Here is a 12,435-nt window from a genome sequence, read left to right as displayed (position 1 = left end):
AATAAAGGGTGACAGAAACCCTTCAACCTTTTCCCAGTGTGTTGTGTTCTGCAACTTGATATGGTTTTTGTATTTTGCATTTCTCCAGTATTTCCAATTACTTTTGCTGTTCATCTGTAACAGTAGCCTTAGTGTTTAAAAGTTCAGAATTTCAAGGCAGCTCTTGTAAAGTACATTGTGTCCTTTTCTTGTTTTTTAAAAAGTATATATTCATCATTTTCATTTAAAACAATAACTTGGGGGAGGGGGTGTAAGAGTACATAGCATTATTAAGTGTTTTACCTCTTTCTAGTCAGATAAGCATTTCAATGGCCAGGTCTCAGTGGAAGGTATATAGAGTGTAGTGGAAAGAGCATTAGATTTGGAATCTGAGGTCTTCACTGCAAATGTCTCGGGCTCAGCTACTCACTTGCATATGTGTGACCTTGGGCAAGTCACTTTAATTCTGTGACCTCAATTTCCTCATTTGTAAAATGAAGCAACTGGACCATTTGCCCTTCTCCAGCTCTTATGAACTGTACTGTTCAATGAAATAAATTAATCATTTATTAAGCCCCTACTAAGTGTCAGGTACTATTCTAGGCCCTGGGGATACAAAGCAAAAGCAGTCCCCATCTTCAACGAGCTTATATCTTGATAGGCAGACAACATATACACAAATTGATATATCAGGATAAATATTTACTTTTACTATTTTTTTTCTTAGGCCATACCTACCAATCAACTGTTTGGACCAGTGAACTAAGAATGACGTCCAAATAGTAATAGGTTTACATATTTCTAGACTGATCCCATATGATCATATTAGGGTTTAAAGGTATATCCTGAAGAAGTTTCTGAATCTCTGGGAATCAAGCAAAGAGAGACCAAACCAAAAAACTCCAAAGCAGAAAGTCCATTTCTGCCAATGAAACTCCCAATCAGGGATTCATAGCATTGTCTCAGTTTTTCCTCAAGCCTGTAATTGGAAAATTCACTAAAAATAATACCAGCTAGTTGTTTGAGTTTCTTTGTTTTTTCCCTGCTGCTGGCTGGCTGTATCAATAAGCCCGCAAAGACTTATGTTTTCAGCACTCTGCTGGTACACAGGACTTCTGCTTAAGTATAGGTTACACTAGATAACCTCTGTGGTTCGTGTCAGTTCTAAGATTGTATGATTCTACTGTGACAATAGACACTTTTCCTGACCTTATAGTCTAATTGAGGTCATATGAAACAATTAATTCCCAATATAAGATGGGATACAATTAGATGATTTGGTTATGTACTATAGATGTTTATCAAAGGAAGAGTGAATGGAATATGGAATATCAGAGAATCCTAGAATTTAAGAGTTAAAAGGGCTTTCCAAGATCTAGTCCAAGCTGAGGAGGATCTGTACACCTAACACGCCACTGAACTCAGGAGAGAACTAAGTTCCAAAAAAGTAATTTGGTCAAGATCCTATGGCTCTTTAGTGGTATGGTCAAATCTGGTAGGTGGAGAAGGCTTCATTAAAAGAGCTGGAACTGAGGCTGAGCCAAGTGTAGGAAAGAAGTAAAGACATTTCAGGTGAAAGGATTGTATGTTCTCTCTACGAAGAACGATTTGTTGTAATTGCTAAAGATCAGACCAACCCCACCTCCAGCAGTTCCTGGCACTGAAATGCAGACAAATTCTATTCTTCTCTTTCCTTCATTTTTAAGCCAAAGGATACTTTAACTTACCTCTAGCAGGTTTGAACATTAAATGCCTTTAAGCACCCTGCACTCTGATGAAATAAACAAGCAAACAAATGGTACACACCAAGGAACATAAAGATAACCCTGCAGAAAGACACTGGCCTACACCCTCACTGCAGGTGCCTAGCAGAACTGAGGCAGATAGAAGGGCTCTACCTGTACTGTGTTATCTTGCCCCCATTTTTAGAATGAAGGTAAGCAAACAGCAGAATGTAGGAAGTAAAAACCAGTAAATGGCATAATTATTTGTGAGACTCTAAGACCTCTACCTACCTTCAAAGAAAGAAATGTGCACAATTTTAGCAGTTACTCATACTTCTCTAATAAGTTAAAATTCTGTATACACACACAACAGGAATACACTATTTAACAAAAAGATTCCCCTTCTATTCTTTAAATATCTGTTGATAAGGAAGCTTCTTCTCTTCCCTCACTGAAAGTTTACTCTATAACATTTATACAAGGATCATAAGGATACAGTAAAAAGTATCCCAAAGGTTAACTGCACTAAGGCTTTTGTACTCTATTTAGTAAGATTATTCTTCCATTCTCCACTTCCTTCACTGAAGGTTTAATTTATCAACATTTATGCAAAAATAATAGGATCGCAGATTTAGAGCTGCAAGGTTCCTCTAGTCCAATTCTTTCATTTCACAAATGAGGAAACTGAGGCTCAGACAGAAGTGTCACAAGATCACACAATGGCAGGTCCTCCATCAAACTGGATACCAAGTAGCCTATTCAAACTTCACAGAAGAAAATTTGGCTGAATAACGAACACCCAATTCTTATTTGCAGTTTTATGTTCAAATGACTGTCAATGCCATATTTAATGCCTTACAAAACATGAGGGTTTTATTTTTTCCTAAGAAGGTGAAACATTAATTTTTTTAAAATTAAGATGACAGGTTTAAAAGAAACCCAAAACATCACTGTTTATCTTTTTAAAAAGACATTTCTGGAGATTATTACTTCACTCCTTTTCTGCATACACGAAGTTGTTAAAGAAATTGCTACAAAGTGTCTTTTCATCAAAAAAAAGTATCACCAGACAGCTTTCACTTAACTGAACATCAAGCATTTAAACTGCCAACACTGAACAAAAATATTTTAATGTGTTCAATTATTCACTACACTTCAGCATTGACTAGGTGTTTGACTATACTACCACTTATAGTTAAACGAACATTTGTTTTCAATATGATGTGTAAAACACATTGCTAAGCTTCAGCAGAAAGATTCAGGTTGACATTCCTGAATTCATGACGCTTGTAGTCAAATGGGAAGACAAAAAAACATACAAGTAAATATAACACACAGTAATTCATGATAAGTACATTACACTTCTAAATACAAACTGGACACCTACTGTATCTTTAAAAGTTCCCGAAGTGGTCAACCATGCTAGCAATGAACTGGTGTAATTAGTCACCATCAAGTGCATAAACGTAACTTTCCAGCCAGTGTAAAAGAAAAAATTTTAAACTATTCATTGAAGAGATTTCAGCAACAAAAACGATTTCACAATTCTAGGTGAGACAAGAGACTTTTGTGCCAAAATTTCAGCCCCACAGAAATTAAAGTCGTGGGGTACTTTAGTGCCGAGGATAACAGTATCAATGTGATTCCGAAAGACTTAGGAAACAACAGAAAATTTCAATTAAGAGAGGGAAAGCAAAGTATCAAGGGAGAAGAAACTTAAACTGAGGGAAGTCTTGCGGTTCTTGAATGCATTACTCGCCACCTTCCCAGAGTGTTTAATTTGGATATTAAACTACAGTTTACTTACACTGTTTCTTTCCATTAATCAGCTTCATTAAAGATACAGCGGAGCAGGTCACCAGCAGAATAAATAAGGTTTAGTTTGGATACAAGTTGTAAATACGACCTGCAAATTTACATCCCAGAAAGTCTAGTCTGGAGACACCCTTTAGAACCTAACATTATATAACACAGGCAGTGTATTGTGAAATAACTCATTTTAGCCTTCTGAACACTGTAAATTACAATCAAGCCACAAGCTCCCAACCAGACCAAAAAAAAAAATGAGCCTTTTCATTGGTCTGTATTGTCCCAGCCCACATGGTATCAGTGGGTGTGTCCCCCCGGGTTGGCCCTCTGATTGGTTACATAGAAGCACCATTTAATAGGCTGTGATTTGGGGGATTGTCAAACTACACACCTCCTGACTAGACGTTCACCAATAGACCAGTGAGGTTGGAGGCTACTCTGCAATTCAAAGGGCAAGAAAATCGTCAGAGGAGCGAAGGGAGTAAGAGGCTGCAGCCTCGGGGAGCCCAGGGAGCCGGCCGAAGGCGGCCCCTCCTCCCAGCCATGGTCCCCCGCAATGCATTCTTCCCAGCCACAAATAAGACGGCGCAAGCCTCTACCGAGGGTAGATGCCTCACAGCCCATCCCTCCGGAGAAGCGCCAGGCTGTCACGAGTAGCACCCACACCGGAGGCCGCCCCGTGCAATCCGGGGGTGTGAGTTGGGGGCGCCCGGTGGGCAGTGCCGGACCGAATGACACCCCCCTCTACCCCCAGCCCCCCGCCCGGGCTCCTCCGCCCTGGGCTTCCCCTCCCCCGGCACCACTTACGCGGCCTGTTCTTCCTCCCCGAGTCCATTCTCCTCCGGAGCCTGCATTTCTTGGCCGGGGAGTCGTGGAGCGGCGGCGGCCCGTCGGGCTGCGGCTGCGGCTGCGGCTGGGGCCGGGGATCCGCGCTGCTGCTGCTACTGCTGCCACAGGGTCGCTGCTGCAGCTGCGGAGGCGCCGGTGGCGCCGGGGGGTTGAAGCCGTTGTGCAAGATGCCGTTCACCAAGGCCGCGGCACCGCCAGGGCCCCCCGGAGGGTGAGGGTGCGGGCGCGGGGCCGAGCGCTCAGGCTGCTGCCCTCGGTCTCCCATGCCGGAGCTGGAGAGGGCGGGGGCTGGACGAGGTAGCGCGGGAGGACGGGGCCCAGCTCAGGCTCGCTTGCTGGAGGTCATTCTCGGTCGTTTTTATTTCCCTGTATCCTCCTCCCTGCGGCTTCCGATCCAGCCGCCGCAGAGCCGGCCCTGGAGGACGCCGCCGAGCCCTCCGCTCCTCCCCTCCCCTCCCCTCCCCCCTCTTCCCTCGCTCTCTCCCTCCTTCTTCCTCTCCTCCTCCTCCTCCTCCTCCCCCCAGCCCCTCGGCCCCACTGCGCCTGCTTCGTACATGCCAGCCCACCCCCGGGCTGGGCACTCGAACTCTGGCAGGCCGGGGGCGGCCAGTGCCCTGGGATCCCCACACCCCGGGCGGCCGGAGTTCAAAAGCTTCCTCTGGCTCCCCAGACCTGTTCCCGAAACTGAGCATGCCCGGGCCTTCTCAGATTTGCCCTACTGGCGGCTTAAGTGGTCGGGGTTCCTGCCCCCTGCATTCCTGGGGGCACAAGCTGGGATACTGTGGTGGGTGGATGCGGGGAAGGAGCTGGTCTGGAAGGAAGGTGGGAAGAATCCTTTCATTTCAAAGCAGGAAAGGACACTTCTTTTACTCATCTAGTTCAACTGAGTCAGAGAGTGGGGAAGTGACTTGTCTAATATCACACAGGTACGCACAAACTCGGGTTGGTAAGATATCGAATACGAGATCCTGAGCTTTTCTTCACATAAACAAAGTTTCACCCAACCAAAAACACGATAAATCCTTTGCAAAGCCGCTCCCTCCGGCCCCTGCGTTCTCAGAGTAGTTTTTATTTGTGGAGTAACTGATTAATCTGAATTTCCTCTGAGATTTCCTCCATAATAGCACTAAATAGCTTTAATATGTGACTTTAAGATTTGCAAAGCATTTTACATATAACTCATTCAATCCCCTCGACAACTCTGGGAGATAGGTGCTATTCTTATCCCCATTTTACATATGAGGAAACCAAGGCAGATAGTTTAAGTGACTTGCCCAAGGTCACATAGATGGTCTCTGAGGCAGAATTTTCTCACAGGTCTTCCACCAACTCTGGTACTCTATCCACTGTTCCACCTGGACTCCTCACAGTTTACTCGGTACGTAATTGTTTGCTTCTAATCTCTCTTCACCCCCCACCCCCATTGGAGTGTGACATGAAGGCTTTTTTGCCTTTCTTTTATATCTCCAGCGCTTAGTGCAGTGTGTGACTGTAGTTAGCCTTCATAAGTGCTTGTTGACTGACTGACTGACAGTAAAGAGGCAGACTGGGTGGGAGTGGGGGTGGTGAAGAAGAAGGACATTTATTTATAGTAAGGTAGGCAGACGTGGTAGAGAGAGAGGGAGGTTTCTGGGCTGGCAGTCACACACCATGAGGTCACTCTGAGTTTTCTTTCCAGAGAGAAAACTTAGGAACACAGTGAAAGGGGAATTAAAGGACGTGGTGGGGGATAGGGTTACCTGAAAATGGAAAAGCAGAAATACAGGGGATTTAGGGAAATTCCATCCCTGGACCCCATCAAAGGCAGCCAGGACTATAGAAACACTGGTCTAATCCCCAGAGGACACCACTAATATAAGGTGACCTTGATCTGGAAGACCCAGCAGTACTGGTCACCAGAAGTGGAAGTAAAAGGCAAAGGTCCCTTTAATTCCCTCCCGGCTGTGTGCACAACCCTAAAAAGCCTTGGGTTTAAAATACAGCCTTGATTGTGGCTCCAGAACACCTAGACACAGCCTTGTTTCTGTTTTGAAAGCCTGGTGTTATTTGTGGATGAGCCACACTGCCATAAGCTGCTATTTGTCTTTTACAATTTAATCATTTTAATAATAGATTGTTATGCTACAAATGGAGCCTGTACTCTGTGCTGAGCCTGGGTGGTGGATAGACTCCTAAGGGTAATGAAGCTGTTTCATTTGGTAAAGTATCATCTACTGGGTGATACTTTTCTCAGGAGCCCTCTCACTTTCTACAACTTTTTCTTGCTTAAATCTTCTGGGAGGAAAAAAATGAAATCTATGCTTGCAAATGCCTACAGTTTTCAAAATCCTGCCTGGGTGAGCCATGCAGCCTTTAGTTGGCAAGGTAAATTTGGAATGCAAATAGAAAGTTTTTGCATTACAGTATCTACCAGGATACATTATCTCTTTCCTCGTCCTCATTCGTCCCCCAAGCCTTCCTTGTGCTTCACTTACAGCCAGATGGCACAGACCCAGGGCAAAAGTGACTGCCCTTGGGACAGAACGTCCTCCACCTTGTTAATTTCTTATGCCTCTTTACTTGTGGGTCTTCTGGTTCTGTTACAGCCACCCTCTGCCTCCAGTGACCGGTGGAAAAGAGCCAGGTTGTAGCTCACAGGCTTAACCAAGGGGGTGTGAGAGAGGGTGTGTTGTGGGTGTAACTTGACCAAAGGAATGTACAGAAAGGGAAGGAGTCTTTTAGAGTATAAACCGTGAGACTTTACCTTCTCATCTCCAGTAGTTCTTGCCAGAGGCAAAAGAACCTATACAATAGGGTCCCAGAACACATAACAGCTCTGGTGATGTCTGCCAGGGTCCCAAGAAAATGTGATACAGATGCTAGTCACAACCCTTGAAGACAAATAGGGCAGCACTATAGCAATGACCTTGAAGCCTAAAGCAGTTTATATTCATCCTAGCCCATCCCCCCACATACACACCCCTCTTCCTTTTGTGCTGCCTCCAAAATCTGATTCAAAATTCCTAGGCCTAGAAAGGAAAAGCTAAAGTCCTAGCACAGATAGAATGTCACTTCAAATGCCCAGGCCCTTTTAAGAGACTGTCATTTCTCCCTTCTCAACCCCAATCCCTAAGGCACAGCTGTTTAGATAGTCCTAAACTATTAAAAAAAAATAGCCATAAATTGAAAGCTTCTGTTTCTATAACTTGCCCTCCTGTGAAAAGTTCTAGTTATTATCTTCAACCCAACCCCTACTTCACTACCCCTTTAGTTTCTCTCATTTTAACTGCAATCATCAGCCATGCAATGTCTGCTCCTTCTGTCATCCTGTCTGAACCTTTGACCTGTCTTATTCCTATTCCAGCTCAGACTTTCCAGTTCTGCCCGACCCCCAGCTTGCCTAACTCTTAGCCATTAGCTACAATGTATGCCTGCCTATCTTCATTACTCACTTTCTCAGGAAGCCACCTAGGTATCCATGTCACACTATTAACACAGCCTGACACTAGATAGGGCACGTGGTCTATGTTTAATGGTCCTTAAATGGATGAATATTTTGATTGATTGAGGATCTTATCTCATTAACAATATTAAATCTTCCATGAATGAATGACTATATATTAAAGACTGTTAGGCATTGTAGTAAGCACTGAGGATACAATGTTTAAAAAAAAGATAGGCCTAGCCCCTTAAGGAGCTTACATTTAATAAGGAAAGAGATCACCTATAGGACAGAGGTGACCAAGGAAGGCAGTTTTGTTCTGAGCAAGTGGAAAGTGAAATAAGCAGAGAGGAATGAGGTACTACAGGCAGGTAGCCAGGTGAATGACTGGACAGGATGTGAAACTGAAATGTATGGCATCTAGATTTTCTTAGTCTCTACCTTCTGAGAATTCTCTCCTTCTCCAAGGGGTAGGGGAGGGGGATGCCCTTGACAGCAGCCCTAGTCTGCCAAGAATTAGTTAACATTCAAGGGTAAGGCTAGGTAGTTGGAGGAGTGGGGATACCCAGACCCTTCTCAGAAGTACCGGAGAATGATAGGAATGTGGTCTGCTAAAGACAGAGAGTTTACAAACCCAATGGGAGCTCCCAGTCTAAAGAAGTGGAAGCTCCTTGGATAGAAGAGGGAAAAAAATCCTGAGAAACATCTGTACCTTGCCTCTCAGACCATGCCATTGAGGGCGCAACCCTTTCTGCTGGAGCAGGGAGTGGCATCACAGATTTCATTGGCTCATGATAGCAATAAGGTCACATCAAATTTTACTTTACTCTCTACCTGTCTGCCTGAAAGCTGCATTGCTGGGGCAGCTAGGTGGTGAAGTGGATAGAGCACTGGCCCTGAAATCAGGAGTACCTGAGTTCAAATCCAGCCTCAGAGCAAACACTTGACACTTACTAGCTGTGTGACCCTGGGCAAGTCACTTAACCTCAATTGCCTAAAAAGAAAAGTTTTTTTAAAAGCTTTGTGGCTTTCTGAACAGAAAATACTCCCGCCCTGATCACTACTCTCTTATAATTGCTGTTTCTCCATATTAGAATATAAACTTCTTGAGGACAGGACTGTCTTCATTTTTATGTGGTACTTATAGGCAGCTAGGTGTCATTCTGGAGTCAGGAAGATCTGAGTTCAAATTCAACCTCAGATACTGGTTGTGTAACTGTGAGCAAGTTACTTCCCCTCTGCTTGCCCCAATTTCTTCATCTGTAAAATAAGGATAAGAAAAGCACCTACTTCCCAGGGTTGTTTTGAAGATCAAATGGAGTAGTAATTAGAAAGCTCTCAGCACAGTACCTGGCACAGAGTAAGTGCTATATAAATGTTAGTTATTATTGGCTATTATTCCTTAATACAATATGGGGCTATCTATATGTGTGTATGTGTGTGTGTATATATATATATATATATATGTGTGTGTGTGTGTGTGTGTGTGTGTGTGTATGTGTGTGTGTGTGCATACACACACATATACACACATGTATACACACAGAGAACTATAATAAGACAGTATCAGTAGCCTGGTGAAGTAGAAAGGTTGTTCAAACCCCACTTCTGCCACCAGTGTGGCCTTGGGTAGGTCATAGCCTCTATGGGATTCAAGTTAACTATCTGTAAAATGAAGGGATCGTATTGAGGTTCCACCAAATATATGCTCCTATGATGAACTAGGAAAATATTAGCATTAAAAAGATGAGTTTTGTAGCAAAAAGCAGATTCAGATCATTGAAACTACTAAACAATTTCTACTCTATTTATTTAGGCAACTGGGGTTAAGTGACTTGCCCAGGGTCACACAGCTAGTAAGTGTTAAGTGTTTGGTCTGAGGTCAGATTTGAACTCAGGTCCTACTTGACTTCAGGGCCAGTGCTCTATCCACTTTGCCACCTAGCTGCCCCAGAATTACTAAACAATTTCTTCTCCTCCTATAAACCCACATCCAAGTCTCATCCCTCACTATCCATTAGTGTGTCTGAATATGTATACATACAATACAGCCATCTATGCATGCATACATATCTGTGTATGTATGTGTGTGTATGTGCACACACATCTATGTGTGCATGTATATCATAGCTAACATTTTGATAGTGCCTACTGTGTTCCAGGCACTGAGCTATGCACTTTACAAATATTGTCTCATTTGATCCTCACGATAATTCTGGGAGATAGGTATTATGAGTATCCTTGTTTTACAAATGAGGAAACAGACAAACAAAGGTGAACTGACTTGCCCAGAGATAACTCAGGTCTTCCTGTTTCCAGGCCTGGTGCTATTCACTGCACTACCTATAATTTATTATACTATACCTAAATATATGTATATGAACAAATATATATACATACATACATACATACATACACTGTGGCACAAAACAGGGAGCACAGTACATTTAACAGTCTTTAAATGAACAAATACTTTCATATATATATATATATATATTAATATATCATTCAATAGGCTACTATATATAATTTAGTATCATCCAGTAAAATGTCATAATCTGAAAAATATGCGTTCTTTATCACTTTGTTTTTCTTACATGGAAATCAATAAAAATAAAAACAAAAACAAAACAGTAGAATTATGTTCTCCATACCTAATATATCTGATGTGTGACTCTCTATCACCACCTTGATAATTGCTAGCATTTCAGATTTATAAAGCACTTTTATAAATGGTATTGGATCCTTACAACAACCTTGGAAGGTAGGCACTATAATTTTCCTGATTTTCCAGATGAGGAAACTGAAGCAGATTAAGTTTAAATAACTTGCTCAAGCTTACACTGCTAGTAAGTATCTGAATCAGAATTTGAACTCAGGTCTTTCTGTCTCCATTTGCTCCATCCACTAAGCTGTATGACCTGGAGCAATTCACTTTACCTTCCTGGGGCTCAGTTTTCTTTGTAAAATGAAAATGTTAACAAGATGGGCTCTGAGATCCTTTCTAGCCCTGACTCCATGATTCTACAATGAAAGTTCGTGTCCTAAACTTCTATAAGGCATGTAAACCCAGGAGGAAAGAGATGCCTTCAAGAATGAAATCCTGAAGACACAAAGAGAAACAATCTTAAGGTCATAGCCATATCTTTACATTCAAATTCAAACAACCATTTAATAAGCACTTCCTATTTTAAAAACACCTTACTACAGGATGGCATAGTATACTCCCTAACCTCAAAGAGTTTATGTTCTAATAAGAGGGTGAGATCTATAAATAAGGGCTACAATATAGAACATAGTATACAAGAGATTTGTAAATAAAGTGTTACACAAAGCCCATTTCTAGGTGGGGGGTGAGGGGAAGGTGGAGCAGGGTTTCATGAAACCTTTATGAAGGAAAGGTATTTCATGGAGGAGAGAATTGACTTCCAATTCAGTAAGGTCTACCTTTGACTTATACTGACTTTGTGACTGCACAAGTCACATTCATTACCCCAGTAAAGTCTCTAACACTATAAATAGCAGATACAAGTAGAGGGGGCTGGACAATGAGGCATTCTCTCCAAGCAATGAAGGAGCCTTCTAAAGAAGCAGATACTCACCCCTCCCATCAGCCACTGTTGCTCCAGAGGACACCACAGCTGCTTTCTTGCTGGTGGGAGAGGTTGTCATTCTTAGAGCAGGTCTCCAGGCAGTTTAAGAAACCATAAGAACCTCTACAAAGAATTGAAGACAGGAAAAGGAGGCTGCTCTCTCAGGCATCTGCTTGCCTAGGCCACACATTGGTCACATCTTGTGGCCAGGTGGGGAGAAGATTGCCTAATGCTTAAACCTCTAAACAGCTCAGAGAACCACATCCATCCATGCTCGAAGCCATAAAGAAGAGAGTGCCGTCTCCATGAGCAAGTAGCTCAGTTGAGTTTGCTCCGCTCAGGGCATGGTGTCTCAGCTGGGAAAGGTCAATCTAGGCCCATCCAAGTTGAAGTTTCTGTCCAATCACCTTCAGACTCTCGTGGCTGCAGTTCCGGGCTCTGGAGGACTATGGCCTGTAAAACTTCCAAGTGTGGCCAGAACCAGATTAAAGTGTAATTGGGAAATGTTTAACAAAATAAATAACCACATGAAACAATGTTGTTGTTGTTCAGTTGTTCTGATTCTTCGTGACCCCATGTGGGATTCTCTTGCTACAATATAGATAATGTTAATGTGTTGTTTTCTGGACAATATAAAGTCCCCAGGGACCCTCTCCTCTTTGAGTTTGATGCCACTAGACTATGGTCTCATGTCCAGTCACTGATGGGATCTCTGACGGATCCTCTACATCTCCCAAACTCATCAGGCCACCTAGATACTCACACTCAGAATACTTGTTTGCGTAAGATTAGGAAGAAATTTGTTGTTATTGTTGTTGTCCAGTGCTGTCCATTTCATGACCCCAGTTGGGGTTTTCTTGGCAAAGATACTGGAATGGTTTGCTATTTCCTTTTCTAGCTTGTTTTACAGATGACAAAACAAGGTAAACAGGGTTAAGTGACTTGCCCAGGGTCACACAGCTAATAAGTATCAGAGGCCAGATTTGAACTCAGGAAAATTAATCTTCTTCATTCCAAATCAGCTCTGTCCACTTTGCCACCTAGCTTCCCCTCAGGAAGG

General features: G+C 42.9%; 1 protein-coding gene across 4 annotated transcripts in view; it reads right to left on the bottom strand.

Moving 5' to 3' along the window:
* Nucleotides 1–11,505, bottom strand: part of PANK1 (pantothenate kinase 1) — a 73,913-nt gene extending 62,408 nt beyond the window's left edge. For 2 of the 4 annotated variants that reach the window (XM_020964126.2, XM_020964127.2), the window contains exon 1: nucleotides 4,320–4,786. In XM_020964126.2, the coding sequence (XP_020819785.1) occupies nucleotides 4,320–4,626 (307 nt within the window). In that variant the 5' untranslated portion in view covers nucleotides 4,627–4,786. Of the gene's footprint in view, nucleotides 1–3,510; nucleotides 3,719–4,319; nucleotides 4,787–11,384 lie in introns of those variants that run through there. The other 2 variants (XM_020964130.2, XM_020964131.2) reach the window with 2 other exon arrangements.
* Between the last annotated feature and the right edge of the window lie 930 nt (nucleotides 11,506–12,435).

This window comes from Phascolarctos cinereus, unplaced genomic scaffold (assembly GCF_003287225.1).
Source record: "Phascolarctos cinereus isolate Bilbo 61053 unplaced genomic scaffold, phaCin_HiC Scaffold_3;HRSCAF=262, whole genome shotgun sequence".
Classification (NCBI taxonomy): Eukaryota; Metazoa; Chordata; class Mammalia; order Diprotodontia; family Phascolarctidae; genus Phascolarctos; species Phascolarctos cinereus.
The sequence above is the reverse complement of the archived record's forward strand: the minus strand, read 5'-3'. Positions and strand labels throughout refer to the sequence as shown.